At 35.1% G+C, this 22242-nt stretch overlaps 2 protein-coding genes across 3 annotated transcripts in view; both read left to right on the top strand.

Annotated features, from left to right (window-relative positions):
* LOC125070615 (guanine nucleotide-binding protein G(o) subunit alpha) overlaps nucleotides 1–13037 on the top strand; it is a 43815-nt gene extending 30778 nt beyond the window's left edge. For both annotated transcript variants that reach the window (XM_047680561.1, XM_047680560.1), the window contains exons 5-8: nucleotides 10191–10319; nucleotides 10418–10547; nucleotides 12078–12231; nucleotides 12453–13037. In XM_047680561.1, the coding sequence (XP_047536517.1) occupies nucleotides 10191–10319; nucleotides 10418–10547; nucleotides 12078–12231; nucleotides 12453–12640 (601 nt within the window). In that variant the 3' untranslated portion in view covers nucleotides 12641–13037. The remainder of the gene's footprint in view (nucleotides 1–10190; nucleotides 10320–10417; nucleotides 10548–12077; nucleotides 12232–12452) is intronic.
* A 5285-nt stretch (nucleotides 13038–18322) lies between these two features.
* Nucleotides 18323–19563, top strand: LOC125070372 (cyclin-Q). The gene is made up of 2 exons (XM_047680214.1): nucleotides 18323–19090; nucleotides 19213–19563. The coding sequence occupies exons 1-2, from the start codon at nucleotides 18425–18427 to the stop codon at nucleotides 19300–19302; spliced, it is 756 nt and encodes a 251-aa protein (XP_047536170.1). The 5' UTR covers nucleotides 18323–18424; the 3' UTR covers nucleotides 19303–19563.
* The last annotated feature ends 2679 nt before the right edge of the window (nucleotides 19564–22242 follow it).

Raw genomic sequence — 22242 nt, 5'->3', positions numbered from 1 at the left:
TCCCTTGATTACCTGCGCACTCCTTCAGCTCCTCGGCAACCAACAGCATAGACATTAAAATTTGTATGCTATAAAAGCTGGTTTTTTAAAATGAGTTTTTACTGGAAATTTATTTGACTTACTGTATAGTAGTCATGTTCGGGATTTTGTTGGTAAACGCATTATTTTGATGGAGAAATTAAATATTATTGATGCAAAAAAGCACATCTTTTTATGGATATTGTCGATGTGAGGACGCATCGCAGTTGCATTTTAATGAGAAGTTTACGCTGAATAAAAATGTATTGATGTGGAAAAATAAATCCTGTGGGATAAATTGCTTTCGATGCGTTTTTACAAAAATATTTTCAGTTCCAATATGCTCTTATAATAATCTCTTGGAGTCGATGTGCAGCGTAAATTTTATCTGAATATATAAGACAATTATGAATTATTCGAAGTATTATTAAATGAGGCGCGATAACGCCAGTAACATGATACCTTAAGTCGTGTTTGATTTGCATGAGAAATGCGTCCGACGGATGCAGTCGCGTCTACAAGAAGTTCTCTGTTCCTTCATCCTCTCGTCTCGATACGAATAAAGAACGATTGCGTTAGTCCATGAATATATTATACAACGTAGCGTCACGATATTAGTTCTTAATGTCTGTCATGAAACGCTCAAACAGTCGGAAAATTGCTACTTACTGTCATCCTTTCTAAGCACGTAACGCATTGCATTATGAAGTTGCCCGTAATACCACCTTTCACCTTGTATTCTAAATACTAGTAATTTAACTAACATAAACATTAAATTATATATAATTGTATTTAACTAACGTAATGTATTTAAAATGTTGGAAAATAGTAACTAGTTAGTTTCTTGTCGGTTATTCTGATGTACTTGGAAAGCCTACTTAAACGAAGTATATTTTGATTTTATTATTGAGTATTATTTCCCAAGTTTATTGTTTTGGTGTAGTATATTATGAGGTCAATGACATTTTATCTGTGAACGCATTATGGTTTTAAGCACGGTGAGACAAGTGTGTCCCTTTCGTTCAGAGACATAGGATTATTTAAAATGAGTTTTATTTTAAATAGCTAGACATACTAGAAAATATACTACCTGATGCTGAATGGACATCACCACACTAAGAAATATTAACCACTATTGGCCGCCCGTGGCTTTGCTCACTTTTTGGGGGGTTTTGGGTTAGGTATCATAAATATATTCAATTTTGCTTCATACTATAATTTGATCTAATTCCCCTATATGTAGACAGACAAACAGACTAAGTCACTTTTCGTTTATTATATTAGTATATTTTAGTATAGATATATATATGTACTTTGTCAACGCGTCACCGCTTTAGGAACTAAAATGTTACGTGCTTGTTGCCTCTAGATACACTGTTATTTCTGGATAATTTCGTAAAATACCCGCCTTTTAAAGTTAAATAGTTATGTATTATTACATATTGCGAGGCTTGAAGGTAATTTCATTTTCAATTAAACTTAACGTGGAGAGGAGGATGCCATTTGACTAAGAGAGGACGTTATAACTATAAAGTTTGTGCTTTAAAAAGTATTTAATTACTTCATTGTTAAATAATAGTACAATAATGACTTACTTTTATTGTTTTTAGAGATATTTTAATGATAGATTGAGCGGCTTACTAATCTAATTTTATTATATTAGTAAAGTTGTTGTGTTTTGTTTCGAAATTAAACCAATATTTTTGGACAATTCGAAAACAATTAAATCGATTTTTTCTTCGAATCGAATTCGAATGATAAAGGTTTATTTTTTTATTTCACTATTTCACAAAACAAAACACTTATATAATGTACCTAAGAAAATTTTCGATGTTCAAGTATTTTTGGTCAAATAATGTATAGATTTTGAAGATACAAGTAAAAAACATTGAACCTATTTATAAGTTAGTCGTCCTTCTTTTGTTATATACAAGATGAGGGTAAATAACATGAGATAAACAGTTACAGATATATTTAAAGCAGCGTATGATCAATACTTCGCATGGGCGACAGCAATTGAGATAGTAGAGGATGTGCACGCTACGATGAGGGTTGCTAGGGTTGACAGATTTATGTACAGTTCGCATGTCGCCCACGCCAATTTCGAAACCTCTTTACATAGTTTCGAGTTCCCTACGCTATTGCGGTACAGCGATGAAACTTATGCCTTTGTCGCTATTTTATCGTAAATATATGTGACACTTATATTATAGTACATAACGTAATGTTTATAAAACAAATTCGTAACGTTATTTCGAAATAGTCAGAATAAAACTTAGTGCTTTTAAATAATTAATTGTAAATGACATATCTGTCCCCGAAAAGCAATATTATTCCATTTGTTAACATGAATCGCTTCAATGAGCATCATTGTACATCGATTGCGATATTTGAATGTGTGAAGTAGACACAGCGAATCGGGTGTGCGTGTCGTGCGAACGAGATCGCGCTGGCGATCGGTAACCGTAGCAAGACATTAAGCTTACCGTCCATAGAATACTTAACGTGCATCAATGTATCAAATCAAATACGTCAGAAGCCGCAAACTGTGAGAGTGAGAAGGATATATAGTAGCGCCTCGTTGTACGTAGCTGTGGACGCACGGGATTTAAAGGGCTCGGTCGGCGGCGTGCGGCGGCGCGGCGCTAGCTCGTATTGATCGGGCGTTGCGCCCTGGACCTGTTGCCGGGCACCCAAGCACTTGAGCCCCGATGTACGCATATATGCAATCTTTGTCTGAAACGTCCGTTGCAGAAAAATAAAATCAGAGTTATGAATTATTGCATAAAGATACTTCCTATCTACACTCCAACATGAGTCACTTTTTACATAAATGATACAATAATTTATGACTCATTCGACTCTACCTGATTGTAACAACACATAACTTTGCATTTTAAATAACTTCGGTAAAGTTGTATTTTAATTTCTGTATTCCTTATAATCTACGTAATCTTCACATGGATCAGTATAAAATTGAAGTCTTAGCAACGAAGGATGATTTCATATCTGACGTCCAAATCTCTCTTTACTCAATCGTGATACGTGTAACGCGTAAAACAAATATTTCAGTGATATCGATTTATTTGAAATAATTTCAACAGACTCAATTGATATGCTTAACATGTAAAAAATATGCCATTAATTTACACATACATATTTCTGAGACACACTTATAATAAACACTTCATAATTTCAAATGGAAACATTGTGGTTCCTTTGTCTCCCTTCCCTCTTATATGTGATGACGTAACTCTTTTCTGATTGAAATTAAACTCATTTACGGAAATTGAGTTCCAATATAATAGTTTCGGGTGATACGAATATGTTTCATCCTCCTCTACTGACCCATTTAGTGTTGACAGTGTCTTGACGTCATCGAACCGCAACCGGCGAAAGAGTATACACCCGCTTGGAATATTTACCGCCTACGTCGTTGATTAGACACGTGTTCCTATTAATATAATCATGGAAATTTTAAATTATACATGACATTACGTTTCAATAAAATATAACGATCGAATAAAAAAAAAAAACGAGAACAAAAATACAGAGTGCGCAATCGATACCATTTAAATCTTCGATCTATTGGTACTCGAAGCAATTAAGCAATGTATTCGGCGAGTCCGTAGCGTATCAATTTTCCAGTATAATATAATAGGTCTTTAGGCTGGCAAACGTCCAAACGAGCCACTAGTGACATTGAAACCCTCGACGGTACTTCAAGCTCTCGCTTTCAGCACATTGTGCTGACGGGAGTAAGATGCAAATGTGCGGTACGAATTTTGTACTCGACTAAACTTTCTCATTCGCTCGTTGTCATGGTTTTTGTCTCGTGTGCTTTAAAATCGTTTCACACGAACCAACCACTTGTACAACGGCTTTAATAGTGTCGATGTCGAGTATTGGTTGTACTCGTAGAAGACGAGTACGGATGTATTCGGATTTATAGATCCATACGATAGTGCCATTATGAGATATATTTTGGTAATTCTTGTACTGGTTAGTGATTCATTTTAAGGTTGTTGGAGTTCTAGTTAGATTATTTGAGTGTTTTCGATTAGGTAAGAATGTGTTTTACGTGGAAGGATCTAATATACTTATTATGAAAAAATGTTATGAAGGTTACAGTTGTGGGTTAATTACGTTTAATTCTTAGTAACATCGTGCATGTATTGTTTGTTGTATGCCACTAATCGATATACATAAAGCGTCATCACGTCAAATCGAGTAAAGACAAAAACCTCGTATGTAGCTAAAAATTCACAGAATTCGATTGATAGTAAAATATTTATTACTTCATTATTAAATACGTTATGGTGTTGCCACACTGCATTTTTGAAATATTTTTAAACATACATTACCTAGCTTATTATATTAGATATTGTTGAGATTCGTTAGATGTTTTCAACTCTTTATACTGATGAAAACTTAGCAACATTGTTGTATGATATTTTATATATACATATATGTATGTGTTGCATAAACGCCCCGAGAATGCAAGTCGCAATGAAAAAAGATTTGTAAATGTAAATAAAAGCGAACGCGATGGGCTTTTATTTTTAGTTTAGAAAAAAGGAAAAATGCATACTATGTTGCAATTTGCTTTGCACATAAGAAAACATAAAAATTGTCACGAATTTTAGTTTGCTACAAATGTTTAATAAATTTCTTTCAAATATAACTGTAGTGTGGCAGCACCATAAAATATTGTATAATAATAATAACAAAATATTGTGAAATGTTACGATCCATTCCGATTAAGAAAGTTTGTTTTTGAAAACATTTCGTCTTCAAAATGTCGTTAGCCTCAGACACTGTTGCACGCTATTGTTTAAAAACCCTGACATATATCAAGGGGTGTCCGTATAGGTAGAGTTTGGGTTTAGCCTTTTGGCCGATCGCCAGCCGTTGCCAGTTGCCTAGACTTGTGATCAGCCTTGATCGTAAACCGCGATCGGTGAACGCTGAACTAAGCGTTTGTTTCGAATTCATAACATGCCAAATGTTACTTAATTCTTCAGATATATTTAACTTTCGTTTTTGACATTGATACTTGTCTATAAATATTTTGTAAAATGGAAGAAGTTTTCCATTTTATCTATACAAATGGATCTCTTCTAGACTTATAGACTTCGACTACGTTGACGGGCAACCACTGAGATATATTTTTATTATGTGTTTTGTCATGGAGAAGGTTTTTATGCTGTCCGTCGAATATTGTTGTAAATCACCTGTAGATTGTGCAGCAGTATGTCAATATCTTTATCGTTTAACTAACCGCCATAATTGGTATTTATAACTACATAAAGACTGTATAAAAAAGAGATTCTTATCGGTAGAATCTACATTCCGAATCGATGGTAGCTTTGTTTTAATCATGTAAAATAACGATACAAGAGTAATCGCAAGAACCTACTTTAATAAAGTATATCTTTAGTTTTATTTGTTTTGTTATACACGCACGATATCTGTCAGGTTTTGCTAGTGTCATAGATTTGATAATTTATTCATTGTTGTTAGATAATTAAACAAAAATTCAATGAAAAATCGTTATTGCTAATCTATGGAAATGTGTGTCAAATTAAGGAAGATTTATTAAATATTTTATAACGTTACGTGCTTAGGTAACAAGTTAAGCACGAAAAGCTTGCGTGTGTTGGACAAAGTTTCATTTGGTTCGCCGATTACCAGGTGCCTTGCCGGCCTTTCACACGACACTTAGCGAATAATCTCTCTAGGTCAACAATAGGAACAGATATTATGTGAAAATAACTTGACTAATCTTACACTATTCATTTCTAATTCGACCCAGATTAATACTTCTCTCTTTTATGAATGAATACGACGATATAATTGGTCAAGGTAATTCTGTAGGTGTAAACAAATATTTACTATCTTTAACAGAGTTATTGAAGTCGATTTTTTAAACGGTCTGTAAGTTGCTCGGACGGATCTATTTCCTTGATTCGAATACAATTACTTGGTAGCAAGATTCCGTCACAACTGACTCATCGTGGCCGACCATCTCGACCTATTGTCATTGAAATGATCTAATGTTTCATATTATCATCTATTGCAACGAGCCACGGTATAACTCAAAAATTATAATATTACTATGATAACCGAAATTATCGAAATAATTTCCATGGATAAAAGAACATCTCAAATGTGTATACCCACCTAATTTAACGTCACAGATTAAATGGAGCTGTCGGAATCAATAACATAATAATTACTTGGTGGTAGAACTTTGTGCAAGCTCGGGTAGGTACTATTCTTTCGTCACATATGCTACCGCAAATCAGTAATACTTGTAATGTATTTTGGAGGGCGAGTTAGCCAGTATAGCTACGGCCACAAGGAGCATAACATCTTAGTTTCCAAGGATGACAATGCAAGGCATAGCTAATATTTATTATTACAGTATAAATGTCTTTTGGTGGTGGGCTACTTACCGTCATTTGGCCTGTTTGCCAGTCTGCCTACCTAATTTAAATATAACTAAATAAATAGAAATGGGAATTCCAATTGTATAATTATGGGCGCGTTTGTAATTTGTAGGCTACCCGGCTGTGTGAAGTTCCTGTATATAATAATATTCAAGAATCGCGTGTTGTCTGGTCGGTTCCAACTCGTTAATATGTATGTGGTGCCGACGCCCCGACTCGAAGTCGCCGTTTGCAACTGGTGGCGCACCGATTCGAATGTCTGCTTTACAAATATCAACTGTATTATGTAAAAACCGGCTGATTATTTAGTTTTTCATCAATAATTTATGTACAAATGTTTACTTTCTTATTACGACTAGTGTAAACTCGCGTCTTTATAGTTCTCCTTAATTATCACTCCGTACAACACATTTTATTTAGTGACGGTAATTAACGGTTTTCATTGACAGCCTGGTCATGAATTAATTCATTACAAGTCTCGATTGGTCGACTCGTCATTGTCAAAACCGAATGAATGCTGACGAAGGTTGTATTTTCCGAAATAACGTAAATTGAAATCGCGTGAAATTGTATGTCATAATCACATCGATGAATTTTAGCCGTTCAATTGGTCGTTATAGTTTTTGTTTCTAACGAGAGTTAATTAAATATTGTGACACATGTAAACCATAGTCGCCGCAATATTTTACATAAGTCGATAAAGGAAAAACCCATGACTAAGACTCGCCCTGACTACATTTTATGGTCGTGTTCGAAAACTTATGCTCGCAAGCTTCTACTACCATATTTTTTATACTCGCTCTGTTACAATGGATAAATATCTTAATCTTTGAGGTATTATTACGAGTACACGTATAATTAACCACTAATGATAATGAAATATTTCTAAAGTACTTTAAATTGGAAACGTATTAAATTTCCGGACGATATGTATGTATATTAATATACATCAATATTCAATGATTAATATTGACTTCATTGAATATATGAAAATGTATTCAATGAAGTCAATGTTATCCATTTTAAAAGATCTTTGAACTTAAAAAACAATATGAGGCAGTTTTAAGCCTTTATAGACACTAGATTTTGCGCGGTACTCCATCTTTACTCACTCTACGTGTCTTGTCTACGACTCCATTCCGATAACTTCAGTTGTTTAATCGTAAACAAACAAAACTATCAGTCAATCTTTCAAATATACTTATAACATAACTTATATACTTACGTATATCATACAATATTCCATTTTACTAAGATAAATACCTCGTCTCATATAGACAAGGAATGTGACACGTACTTCAATTGCACGACACCGATAAAATTACATGAGTAATACAATTGGCTCGGTTTTATTAAGAGCACTTACCTTCATATTCTATTAGTAATTGTCGAGTTAATTAGATATTCGTATTAAGAAGGGGGGGGGGTCTGTGCGTTTTTGAAATACGAAACTCAATGATTGATAACTTACAACTCAGAAACAGCTTATGCAGGTTGATTCGTAGTGAAAATACCCAAATTAAAACTTAGATTAACAACGACTTCGAGTAACGAGTAGGTTCGTGTTTTTGAATTCCACTTTGGAAGGGTGGTCCAGTATTGCATGCACAAGTACCATAACATATATTTTATAGTGTGGTGGGCACATTGACTGTTTAAGAAGTGCTAAATAGTTGTTACATTGCAATTGCCTACGTTTAGACACCAACGATCAGGTGGACAATTAGTTCTTTTGGCTTTCTAAAATAAATTATTAAAAAATATAACATCTTAAGCGCAATGGTTTACGGGCCGCCAAGCGATGTAAAAAATAGCAGGTTTGATCCTGACCCCATCCGTCCGTCCCCACTCCTAACGCAAGTGATAAGCTAAAAATGAAGATCGAATAGGAATATTACTTATTCCTTAATAAATTTGGAGCGTTGCTAGTATTCTTTATTATTAATAGTATTTAATTTATCTTATACAAGTGGATATTATAAATTATTTGAATATAAAAACAATTCATGGGAATAATATGAGACAATACGATAGGAATGGCCGATGATATATCAACATAGATATAATATTTTACTATTAAGTCATCTAACGAGTTATCGTCATCTAATTAGCATGATTCATACCAGCTGCCGTTGGTCTAGCGTTTGCATTATTTGAAGTACTTGATTCGGCCGAAATTGGGGTTTACTGTTAACATATAATAAGTAGACTTAGAATTGGAAATCACACTCCTGTATTTGGGATTTCGAAAAGCCAAATAAACAACATTTGACAGAAAATTGACGCGTAGAATTGGTTGAGAGCTTGTTTAATCTATGATGTCGTCTATGGATTTGGGAAAAAATGGCGTTTAGAACGTTGACGAAACTGTTATTGGAATTTTGGTAGGAAAATTTAAGTGGAAAGAAGTAGTTAAGTGTAATAAAGATATATTAATCATAAACTCTTAGTAGTGTACAATATAACTGAGTTATTAGCAAATCGCATGAAATACTTTAATCTAAGCTTTGTTTATCTTTTTTCCCACTTCCATTGGAATAGGCTATATGGTTGATACCATTTGCTTGCTTTCGTTTCATTTGTTTGTAAGAGGCGTATGTTCCTCCTTTATTAAATTATATTTTTTTCAAGTCATCGTCCTGTCCACATTCATACCTAACAAAGACTTTTCTAGTACTTTCTCGCCCTTCGAATTGCACGTCCATGACAATGGTCTTTTTTTATCATTTGTACTTTATAGCATTAGACGCACCCATGACGGACGTTGGTTTTTGATACGTTTTAAAAACCATACCAACGACTTTGATGATTCCTTCAAATATTTATACTTAGCATTTAATAGGGAATGGGTTTAGTGTATGAAACAATTAAGTACTATTCATACGTATAGTCTTACTTAACTTTGTTTATGATTTCAGAAATCCTTTCATTTAATACAAACTTGTGACAAAAACAACATACATTTGAGTTTTTTATCTCCTCCGTAAGTGATTAATACTCAATCTGTGATGAAAATTCCATTCATTTCGGTTTTAACATGATGCCGCTAGCAATCCACTTTATTGATCGCAATGCCGCTCTGATACATATCTTCGCGTTTGAAACTTCAAATTAACTACTCGAGTTTGTGTTTCAAGTTCGTTACTGTGTAAAAATATTTTTCCTGTTTGCTCTTCGTTAGCGAATCATATAATGTCATTAATTCGATCACACTTCGAAAACCATCATGATAATTACTAAGCAATTGAATATTTACTCCGGTAACACTTTTTATTTTTATTATTATTGTGAATGTAGAAAAGCTGGCAATAATTGCATAAGCACTGAAAAAAAAAAACATTGTCAACTATAGGAATTAATACGTCCCCTGTACCTGTTATTATTCTTGTTCTCATACTTGAAACCATAACTCACCATGTTTTTTGTGTAATAGGTAGGTGGACGGGCAAATGGGCCACCTGATGGAACGTGGTCACCACCGCCTATAGATATTGAAGTTGTTAGAAATAATAACCATACCTTTGCCAATGCGCCACCAACCTTGGGAGCTAAGACGTTATGTCCCCTGTGCCACAGTTACACGGCAATATCTGATGAGTGGATGGTACCTTCCCAGACGGGCTTGCACAGAGCCCTGCCACCTTTCAATATAATTATTTATTCATAAGGCTATTTCAACCAGAGCTTTGTAATACTCAATCGTGTACATTTAACTTTCAGTTTCCTCGATGATCTCGACCGGTTAGGTGCCAGAGACTATCAACCCACCGAGCAAGATATTTTAAGAACCAGAGTCAAAACCACCGGTATCGTCGAAGTGCACTTTTCTTTCAAAAACCTTAATTTCAAGTAAGTTTTAAAACTTCCGAATAAAAATCTGAATTAATTCTAATTTACGTTTCGTCCCGTTCGAATAAAATATTTGATGAGTCGTGTTTTTATTCCAGATTGTTTGACGTGGGCGGGCAGAGATCGGAGAGAAAGAAATGGATTCATTGCTTCGAAGATGTGACTGCGATTATTTTCTGCGTCGCCATGTCCGAGTATGACCAGGTCTTGCATGAAGATGAAACAACGGTAAATCAATTAAATTCATATACATTTAATGATAACTTCATACAAATATACTTTATTCAATGTCTTTAGGAACAAGTGGTGCTTGTAACTACGAATGTGTTCAGAATTGTACATACGTCAATGCCTTTAAGTGTCATACGGCACTGATGTACTGGTTAGATTACGAGTTAAGTTTTTAGAACTAGACTTTGCTTATTTGAGTCTTATCAATTGATATACCTAATTAGATAATAATGAGTTTTCAAGACGAAGGATTCAATAAACGAATTATGAAGATTTGTTGTAAAGTTTGTAAGTATAATAATTCAGTTTATGATATAAGCGAGAATAGGTTTTCTATTTAAATCATAATATTCGAGCGAGTACGAATATAATGTTCGCGGTGCAACTGATATACGATTTACGCATATTGATCTATTGATTTTTTTTCAGTTTGGTAATAAAAAAACGTCTCCTTATTTATTAATATAGATTATTTTAATAGTAAACCATAACCAAATATAACCTTATTTTGTAATGTTTATTGTAACGATATTTCTAACGATTATTATGAACTGAATTATTTAAAGTAGTTCCAAGTTGTCCTGCATTGATTACGTGTGCTTTTATTTTATTTTTATGATTTAAGTAATCCGGACGACCAAATGGGCCACCTGATGGTAAGTGGTCACAACCGCCCATAGACAATGGTGCTGTAAGAAATATTAACCATTGCTTACATCTTCAATGCGCCACCAAGCTTGGGAACTAAGGTGTCTTGTGCCTGTAGTTACACTGGCCCACTTACTCTTCAAACCGGAACGAAACAATGCTGAGTACTGCGGTTCGGTTGTACAATAACTGATGAGTGTTTCGTAGCCCTTCCACCAAGACAAACTCTTCTACTTAAAGTCGCTCGTATAATTATATATCTAGAGATCTTCGTACTATTTATAGATTCTATGTACATGCTAAGTTAACAACGTAAACTCTTTAAGCAATACAGTGTACCTTATATTCGCTTTGAAATATTCGCTGTATTTTCTAAGGCTACATTAATCCTTTGACAAGAAAACTATTACGTGTAATTCATGTACCATTCATGTTATTATACGTTTCGTTTTAAGTGTTTTCGTTTAAACTTGTGCAATATTTCTGGTTGTTACGCAATCGTACCACTTGTAGATTAGTTATCAATGTTTATAATACTCTAACTTCGTTCAGATAACTTTTTCTCCTTCGCAAATGATTACAGTCCGACTACGTTTGTGTTATCTAAAAAAAAAAAAATCATATCGTTTATCTTGAACGCTACCGAAATATTCGAAATTATATTTTCGAATGTGCTATAATTTTTTGTATGTGCTATAATTAAATCTGTTACAAGGAAAAACGCATTGAATACTTCGTTTTCTTGTGATAAAATCTCTTTTACATACAACAATGTATAGCATAAACGACTCTTTATTGATTTGAATATCGCTTGGGCCTGTCAGAACTAGTTCCATCCGCTTTTATCTAGATCATTTAAAAAATGACTTGTTATTCTAGAACCGTATGCAAGAGAGTTTGAAGCTGTTCGACTCGATCTGTAACAACAAATGGTTCACCGACACGAGCATCATTCTCTTCCTCAACAAGAAGGATTTGTTCGAAGAGAAGATCCGCAAGTCGCCGCTCACCATTTGCTTCCCTGAATACACGGGTAAGAACTACCTCTAATATGATCTTTACGTAGCGGTGTGTTTGTAGTCATTTTTATTTCAAGTGTATACTGAGGAATTGTTAGTATTGATTGTAACCCGGAGTACATATTAGCAAACGGACAACAATACTAATAATATTTTTCAATAACTAGTGAATGTGTTTATCGATCAATCTCTGTAATAATATTTAGTATGTATATAACGCGTGCTTCCGACGCAGGTGCGCAAGAGTACGGCGAGGCGGCGGCCTACATCCAGGCGCAGTTCGAGGCCAAGAACAAGTCGACCACGAAGGAGATCTACTGCCACATGACGTGCGCCACCGACACCAACAACATCCAGTTCGTGTTCGACGCCGTCACCGACGTCATCATAGCCAACAACCTGCGCGGCTGCGGCCTCTACTAGTTAATGCGGGCTACGGCGAGCCTGTCTCTCAACCTTAATGTCTATTCGTTAACGTATTACTTGCCGCCATGCCTCCGAGCGCCGAGCACCGCCACCGACCGCCGCCGACGCCACCGCGCGACCGGCATCAGACACGCATTCGGGACTTCCGCGTCCACGAACGAAATCAAATGCATTTTCTACCGGTCAAAAGGATACAGATAAAAAATAAGTTATCTTAGGACACGTTACTATAATTCATACAATATTCCTCTGACATCAGTGACACCTGGAGAGAGCGGCGCCGTCGCCGGCTCGTCCGCGGCGCTCGGCCGCTACTGCGAGCGAACCAGTGAACGATTTTTTCATAATATTTATCATAGAATGTATTTTTGTGGTCGTACAGCAGTGTCACTCCCGCCGCGCTCCGCACGGAGGGACGCGAGCGCTCGTTACGCGTATCATATATATTTTCGAGAAGTAAGCTTCGCGGCCGCCGCGACTAGACCGCCCGGAGCGGCCCACACGGCGTCACGGCGTTCAGCTTCCGTTCGTACGGTCGTCCTGCGCGACACGCATCTCCGGTTCAGCGCAGTTGCAATTTTAGATATCTAGTGTTCAATTCTAAATTTTGGTGCTAGGCATAAATTGACATGTGGGTCGTGTTCGTGGTCTAGGCGCGGTCTAGGTGCGGTCTAGTCGCGGTCTAGTCGCGGCCCAGTCGCGGCACCGACGAGTCGCTCCGGACGCATGTGCTTATATACTCACTCTCTTACGGACCAAAATCAGAAAGGAACCAATATTTAGCGCAGAACAGTAGTGATACGCATGACTACGTTCACAGGCCTACTTTAACTTACAAAATATCATTCCATTATTAGGTATTATCACTTACGATGAAAAATTTATTTTTTATAAACTTTTGAATGCACAAACTGTAACCGGCTCGGATTAAGGAGATTCGTTTCGCATACCTTGTGTCTAAGCTAAGATTGTATCCTCGAACAAGTCAAGTATTGTTTAAGTTAAGCGACGTACTATGCACAAACTGTTTATTCCTACGAGAGAATACGTTCTTTATGCCATATACAAACATATATATAATTCTTTTGTGTTCATATTTTTTCTATATCACGTTTACTGTAACCTTAAGACGTAGCTATTTAAGATCAACTGTTTTATGCAATTATAAATCATGGTAGGTATTTATTTGTCTAGCGTACTCTTATTAAACGATGGATCGTATTCACGTTTAGTTCTTGTTATGAGTGGTAACGGTCATGTAAGTGTTGATGATCACTTCGGAGGGCGGTGGAGTATGTATCGCCGACGCAGCGATTGTTATATTAAAATTGTATAAATTCAGAGACGGTCGTCACCAGGATCGCACGTATCCCCGGACCGGGTTCTGTTAGCATTATGTGTAAGATATGTGAGTATATAAACTTGTATACACTCGCGAATTGGCGTAATCAATATTATACATATATAAACTATATAACATAATTTATTATTAATACTAAAATAAAAAAAAATCTTACTTTTAAGCGTTAGGACAGTAATTGTATCAATAAACATTAATTAATAATGCGATTAGGCAGTACCTTTACTATTATCATAGTTAGGTGATTTAATTTCATTTTATGTTTTATGAGTATGTAAAAAGTGATTACTTAAATGGAAATGTAACGCCTACATGTGACCGCGCGGGCCACTCACCCGAGGACACCTGGCGGGAGGGCCGGAGAGGTAAGGGGAGGCACGCAGAGGCACGCAGAGGCACGCAGAGGCACTGGGTGGTCCGCGCCCGAGCGTCCGGCGCTCGCTTGTTGCTAGGTAGGTTTTTTATGTAACAATATGTGTATGTAAAACAGAACTAATAATTATAATTAGCGCAGTTCTACATTCAATCCCGATACATAATTTAGGTAAGCTTCATACTACATTTAGAGAGGAACGCACGCCGGCGTGCACGCAGCGGGCGTCCCGTCGCTTTGCATTTCGATGCGTTCCTCCTTTGCTGAGCATTAACTTGTATGCTTTAATATTTCGAGTGAATGTGATGTAAATTTTGTACACTGCCGCATTGTTTATTCGCTCGAATCACATTTAGTTTATAAGAATCGTGACAGTGACCGAAACGCACACGCCACAACACGCGACAACACGCGACGTCTCCTTAGTTAGGGATACAAAAATTGTGCACAAACTACTCGGCGACTCCCGCGACCCTCGCGACTCGTCTGCAAGCTCAAAGCGACCTTTCGGCAAAGTCACGTCACGTGGTTTGTGCGTTGGCTTCTTATTTGAAGACTGAAATGTTGCGGCTCAAGAGTTCTTGCGCTTATTAGAGTCACTGGAGGACGTTTATGAAGTTTTTAAATAAATTAGCGTCGAACGGGACGAAATAGATGCCCCTCTGCATTTACGACGTGTTTCGGATCCGAAGGCATTGAATTTCGACGTTCAGTTTTGTTTTTTAATATTCAACATTGTAATTTAGTCACTGAGACTCGAATACGTTATCACCGTGCTTCATTCATATTTACCAAAGTTATTACTAACCTCACTATTTATACGATCTTCGTTCTCTTGACTAACTCGCGTCTGAGATTCGCGGTAAGGGCGAGTGTGGCCGCACCGGATATAGTCGTGTGGAAACTAATCCGAGTGCGATGTGAACCTTATTTAGAATTGAAGACATGTAACGTTAACTTGTAGCGCGTGTGTGGGACGGCGAGGTGCAGTCCGACTGCCCGCAGGGGAGAGGGGGGGGGGGTCGAGTCCGCGAACTCTTTCACAGAAGACAGCGCGCCGAGCGGTCCCGTTTATTAAAAAAAAACAAGCGTTTTAAGAGAGTAAAATTTTTAGTCACTAGTGGGTAATTTTTGAATGTGATTCAATCTTATCTTTATTTTTCTATATCGAGTGACTTTGTAACTGTTTATTTCTTTACGTTAAAACTTATTTTTTGTAATGCATTTACTGAAAGCGAAGTATTTAACCAACGATGTAATTAAACAATATTTTCTCTTTTTTGTATCTCGTCTGCACTGGTATTTTTTATTGAATTTACTATAAATGTACTTTAAGTGTATAATTTTAAATAATTACTGAAAATGATTATATTCTAATTTTTATGTTCAAATAATAATGTTTGTTTTATTTCTTAAACCTCATTTATATCCCAACCACATCCCACATTGACGATGGAACACACAAATAGGAAGGATAAATCTTTATTTTAAATAAATAATAAATAAAATGAACTTAATCTACACAAAGCATCATGTATGTCTTGCGATCCTAGCATTACTAATCGACTTACAAAATGGAGTGTTTCACTTGGTACCACCCACACATCAGATATTCTACCGCCAAACAGCAATACTTAGTATTGTTGTGTTCCGGCTTGAAGGATGAGTGAGCCAGTGTAACTACAGGCACAAGGGACTAACATCTTAGTTTCCAAGGTTGAACTACTAATCTACTTACATATTGGCGATATAAGGAATGGTTAATATTTCTTACAACACCATTGTCTATGGGCTGTGGTGACCACTTACCATCAGGTGGCCCATTTGCTCGTCCGCCTACCGATATTATAAAAAAAGTGTTATCTGTGGATGGGTCACTTGAATTACTACAAGATATATTAATATGTCTATGGCAATATTTATTCAGTGAATCAATATAATACAATATTAATACAAGCCGGTACTTGCTAAAAGGCGTTGTAATGCCCCTTGAGCTTATTTTCCTTAGAAAATAAGAAAACCTTAGAAAATAATTCCTTAGAATTATCAGATCATTTTCCGCGCCGACTCTTGTCCCTAAATCAGTGATATTAGCAACCTACATGCCGATGATAAAATATCAATTTTAACTGCTATACACGTACGTGTACTATAGTTAAATTTTAAAGGTATGTCCCAGTATGTCATATTTCTTCCAAATTTCTGTTTACTTAGTTAAGAAAGTTCCGGTCAAATATAAAATAGACATTTCGCAGTTTGTCTGAAGAATCGCTTCAAATATTAGATAATTAGAAGGGAACTACTTTACTTAATATGCATTGGCATCATAATATAATCAGACATTAGCTATGTGACTACAACTACCACAAAACCGATAACCGATTATAGTGACGACAGGCACAAGGGACATAAAATATTAGCTCCCAAGGTTATACCCATCGGCATTTTAAGGAATGTTAAATTTTTTTCACCTGATGGTAAGTGGTCATCCCGCCCAGAGACAGCGATATTTAGCGAGTTTAAAAATTTTTGAGCGAGGCTTTTCGCTCAGACTTTGCAAACATTTTAAAAATACCAACCTTGTTCGACCATGCTTAGAATTTAATTAATATATTAAACAATATGATTAAAGAGTCAATACCGTATGCATTGTCACTCCTGCAGCAAGGTTTTTTTAGGTATTCATGTGTTTCAAAATTCAATGGATGTACTGCGTGTGACCTTAAACACATCATTAATTTCATCTAAAACTGTAAAAAGTAACTTACCGAGTAGGTTTACTACGATTTAGTGCCTACAATTTATTTCAAATACCCAATTCTAGAATCAACCTTGTATATAACTACTACGAGACTAGCCAACTGCGCGAAACATATTATAGTGCCAACTGAGTGCGCAAACACAAGTAAAAATTACAATGTCTGACTCTCATGATTTAATCAATGAGAGGGCAAATCCGCCACGACCAAAAAGAGTTCTTTTCTAGGCACTGGAGTTTATAAATATTCAAATTGCAATTTCAAGACTCTGGGCTGTTACCGATACTGATTGTGGCCTACATTTAGGCTCTCGGGATCTTCGGCCTTATAGCTAGTCATCATAGTCTATTCCAACCACAAGAGGATAAAAGCCAAATAATCAACATTTGACATCGAATTGACGCGATATCATTGGTCGAGAGCTACAATAATTTGTTATATTCATTATGGCTTTGCGCAAAAATTGGCGTTTTGAACGTCGACGAAACTTTGAAAGTAAAATTTAAGCGTATGAATATAAGTAGTTTAGTGGAACAGTACAGTAAGTAAATACATATTACTCAAGAACTGTTAGTAATGTACAATATAGCTGAGTTTTTAGCAAATAACATGAATTTGTTTATCTTTTTCACATCAAGTTTGTGTATCTTTCGATTCCCTCTTCGATTAGAATACAATTTAGAGTAGACAATTTAATAAGGACAAAAACTAAAAATCTAGATGGCCTTAATCTATTAATATATAATCTCAGAAAAAAATAAAATCTTTTGGAGTTTTAGTATTTCATACAGTTTATTATTTTTTTTTTATATTTTTTAAATTTATTTGTTCGGTTTTATTGAAATATATATATATATATGATCTTTTAATAAAACCGAACGAATATATATATATATATATATATATACTGATGATGATGATGATGATATACAAATTCTGAATGGTAGATAATTGTTTTTTATAACGCTTCTGACTTGATGCATACTCGATGCATACCGTGTGAATTGTATATATGAGAAATAATAAATGAAAGAAATAGTACTTTATTTATTATTTATACTAATTTTTATTGCTATAAAATATTAAACTAATTATTTGCTATAAAATATTTTATATAAAACAACATCAATGTTTTACGTTAGTCTGTACTCTCTAGTAATGCTATCTGTTATCTGTGCATTCACTTGTCAAATTTTGTTGTTTTGCATGCTTATACTTATAGTTGCTATAGTTTCAATAACTCCTAAGTATTAAGGGCTTGGATTTAAATCTAATTCTATTAAACAATAATGAAAGACGTGATTGATGTAATGGCGTTACAAAGTAGTCGTCGAGATCGGCGATTACCTGATTATAGAAGTGCTCCTAGTCACAGTTTAGCAACAAATTTCATTTTTGAGTGCGGTATAAAACTCGGATTACAGCCGGCAACCGTTGCTACTGCTGCGATATTTTATCATAAATTTTTTAAAGAAGCAGATAAAAATGATTATGACTGCTACGTCATCTGCACAGCTTGTCTTTGTGCTGCTGGGAAGTCGCGAGATGAGGCGGTGAGGCTAAGAGACGCTGTGAACGTAGCCTACAATTCTATTAATCGCGGAGCTGGACCTTTAGAGTTAGGCGAAGAATACTGGTCATGGAGAGGTTCTGTGGCTCAAGCTGAACTACTTGTTCTACGTTTATTGGGTTTTAACTTGGACGCACCATCGCCTCATCGGTATTTACTGCATTACCTACGCTCGCTGCAGGAATGGTTCCCAGTAGCTCAGTGGCGATCAGCACCGATAGCTCGGACAGCAATGGCCTTCTTGCAAGACTTCCATCATTCCCCTTTAATATTGGATTACCGAGCTCCTCATGTTGCTGTGGCATGCTTGACTTTAGCATTGCATGTGCTAGGAGTATCAGTTCCACTGGCCTCCACATTAGACGATGATGCTGCCTGGTATTCTGTTAGTAATTTTTTATCTTGAGTAAAGTTAGAAATTTCATTGATTTTAAAATTATGAAAAAATCTGCAGTTCGATTGGCATTAATCTATTGTTGAATTTTTATCTTTATTGTATTATTACAGGTATTTACAAAGGACTTACAGAAGGAAAAGAACTGGGAAATTATGGAAAAAATAATGCAAGTATATGGTAGAGAACCAGAACCCATATGATATAAAAAGAAATGAATGTCCTTAAAAAGATATCCAAAATAAATATATCAATAATTAAAGTATTTTTTTTCTCTACACATAATATGTATCATATCAGAAAACAGACAATGCACATTATAAATTTAATGGACTGTAAATAACACATATTTTGAGACTAACAAAATATGTTTATTAAAATGGACTTTAAACCAAAAATATAGGATACACAATCTTCAATTATAATTATTGTAAATAAAGACTTTTGCTCTTATAAAATTTAATCGCTTCTTGAATAAAGAACTTTCTGAATTAGATTTTTATTTTATATCCACTATCAATTTGTAGCAAAAAAGATAATTAGTGATATAAAATCAGGTTTTATGTATGATACCTACTGTGGTGGGTGGGAATGTTTTGTAATCGATAATTTTATAATATTTCAATACTTTTTTTGTAATAGTAGAAATCAGGTTTATCTTCCCTGATACCTTTAATTATGGGAATTCATTTTGTTTGTCAACAATTATAGTGAATCTGTTAGTTATTTATTAGAAATAGGCTTTTAACTTGTACTACCTTTATGCTTTAATCTTAAGGTTTTAATGTTGAGATGCAGAGAAATCATTTTTCTTAGTTTTCTGATAAATATTTCAGAAACGTAAAATTAGGTAATTATGGTAAAATATTGAAAGAAGTTAATAAATATAACTATATAATTGATTGCTCATTCCTTTGAGGTGACCTGTTAACTGCAGGGGATATATTGTACAAATGTGTGTTGCAGTCAACACACGTGCACGAGGTGCACTGGGTTAATATGGCCTTTACGCGGCACGGGTTTGCTAGCTATTCTGACTTCTAAACTGAGCTGATATTGAAAATTTCTTGACTAAAAAAATCCTGTTACCCTATATTGTCCTGATCCTGATTTGAATCAAGGATCTCAAGATACGCAGCCTCATACGCCAACCACAAACGTGCTAATTTATAATAGCAACTGTTGCATTGAGTTATGTTGTGTATATATTTTATGATATAGGTAGGCGGATGGGCTAATGGGCCGCCCGATGGTGAGTGAACCACTGTCCATAGACATGGGCGGAAATATAAATCTATTTACATCGCCAAAGCTTCACCATCCTCGGGAACTAAAATGTTATGTCCCTTGTACCGGTACTCACCCTTCAAACCAGAACAAAACAATACAAGTATACTATAGGTAGCTTTTATTATTTATTTCACTTCGAGCACATTAAATTAGAAAAAAGGAAACGTCCATAATCGCCAATCTTTGCATGAATGATTTTTTCTTTTATTAGATTTAATATTATGGATTATTATACAAATGTTTGTTTAAATATAAGAAGGTGAAAGTAAACAGCAATTAGATCTACAAACAAATATAATTCAGTTTTCTAACATTTTACGATACATAATTTTTATAAATGTACAGGGTAAGCTCATGACGTGGTAAAGCGGTACTAGTTGCGGTTCAGACTTGCTACCAGACGTACAGTGGGAGTGCACCGAGGACATGGGGGCGGCTGCACCGCTCTGATATGCTTTATCGTGGAACATGTATGACGAACTTACAGCTAACATGAATTTAGAATAATGAAACGTTCGAATTCAATGTGCTGTCAGGTTACAAATCTACATTAGACACCAATGACTAGTAATTTATAAAAATTTACGCTAAGTTTAAGCGTATCGAATTTCAATTTTACATCAAATTGCCAGAAATGTTCACTGCGCCGAGTGGTCGGTGGGAGCGCTCGGCATTACTTCTGTGCGTCCCTTTGGAAGACAACAGAATTTGAGTCACTTCGACACACGAGTTTAACATAACATTTGTGCTATCAAAACATTGTGTGCGAGTTGAACAAAACAATTTATACGGATTTACAATTACATATGTACCTAAAGCCTCCTAGCTGATGCGTTAGGACATTAACATCAGTATAAAGAGAAATATTACGTCTTATGCTATCATTTTATTTTAATCTATAATTTATTTCACACTGACGATTCAACATGATATCCACGTAGAGGACATAAATGACAGTAATTATTGCACAATACTATTTAACAACTACTGGATTCAGTACATCGGGGACACACAGACACAGCGTCATACAAGGAAATATCAAACGTCGAACTTAGGTTGCCATGTGTATTAATTTAATTTGAATAATTCTATATTTTATTAAAAGTATCATGTAGGTTGGAAGAATATAATTTCCGAATTAGAAATATAATTCACAAGTTCATCAATATCTTATTCTGATATATTTTTATAGATGGCAACCCCAAAAATGTATTACAGAAGAGATAACTTTCAATATCATTCCACACACATCAAAAACCAATATAACATTATCTGGATGCATGGAAGTTAAACATTTCATTGCATAAATAGATACAATTTGTATATTTAATAATATAAATAAATCTGTTCTAAAAAGTTGTAATCAGACCCGCTGATTATTATATGGTCATTGGAAATGTCCACCATGTTTTTAGATATATTGCTATATTATAATGTACTAAGAAATTTTGAAATTTACATGACATTAAAGTTAGAAATAAAATAATTAATAAAAATTAAATTTCATTCCCAATGGTTACATATAGTAAAACATGGCGCACATTATTTACACAAAGCGAAAGTCTAGCTCTCAGAATACAGAGTATAACAATATGATCAAATATACTAAAATTTTAGTTTTAGTCAAATTTCAACGAACATTTAACTAAAAATAATAATTTATACGATTGCAGACAGACCAATTTTGTTATATTCCCTATTCAAAGTACATGGCGTTTTAATTGAACTCGACTGTGAGACCGGTTCGTAATGGACTAAACAAACTCACAATACACACAAGTCCACATAGAAAAAAGCAGTACGAGTGAGTCAAAACACGAGATTAACAATAAAGTTCTACAAAGACAGTTTCA

This window comes from Vanessa atalanta, chromosome 17 (assembly GCF_905147765.1).
Source record: "Vanessa atalanta chromosome 17, ilVanAtal1.2, whole genome shotgun sequence".
NCBI classification, from domain to species: Eukaryota; Metazoa; Arthropoda; class Insecta; order Lepidoptera; family Nymphalidae; genus Vanessa; species Vanessa atalanta.
Note: the sequence above shows the minus strand (reverse complement) of the source record. Positions and strands in the feature narration are given on the sequence as shown.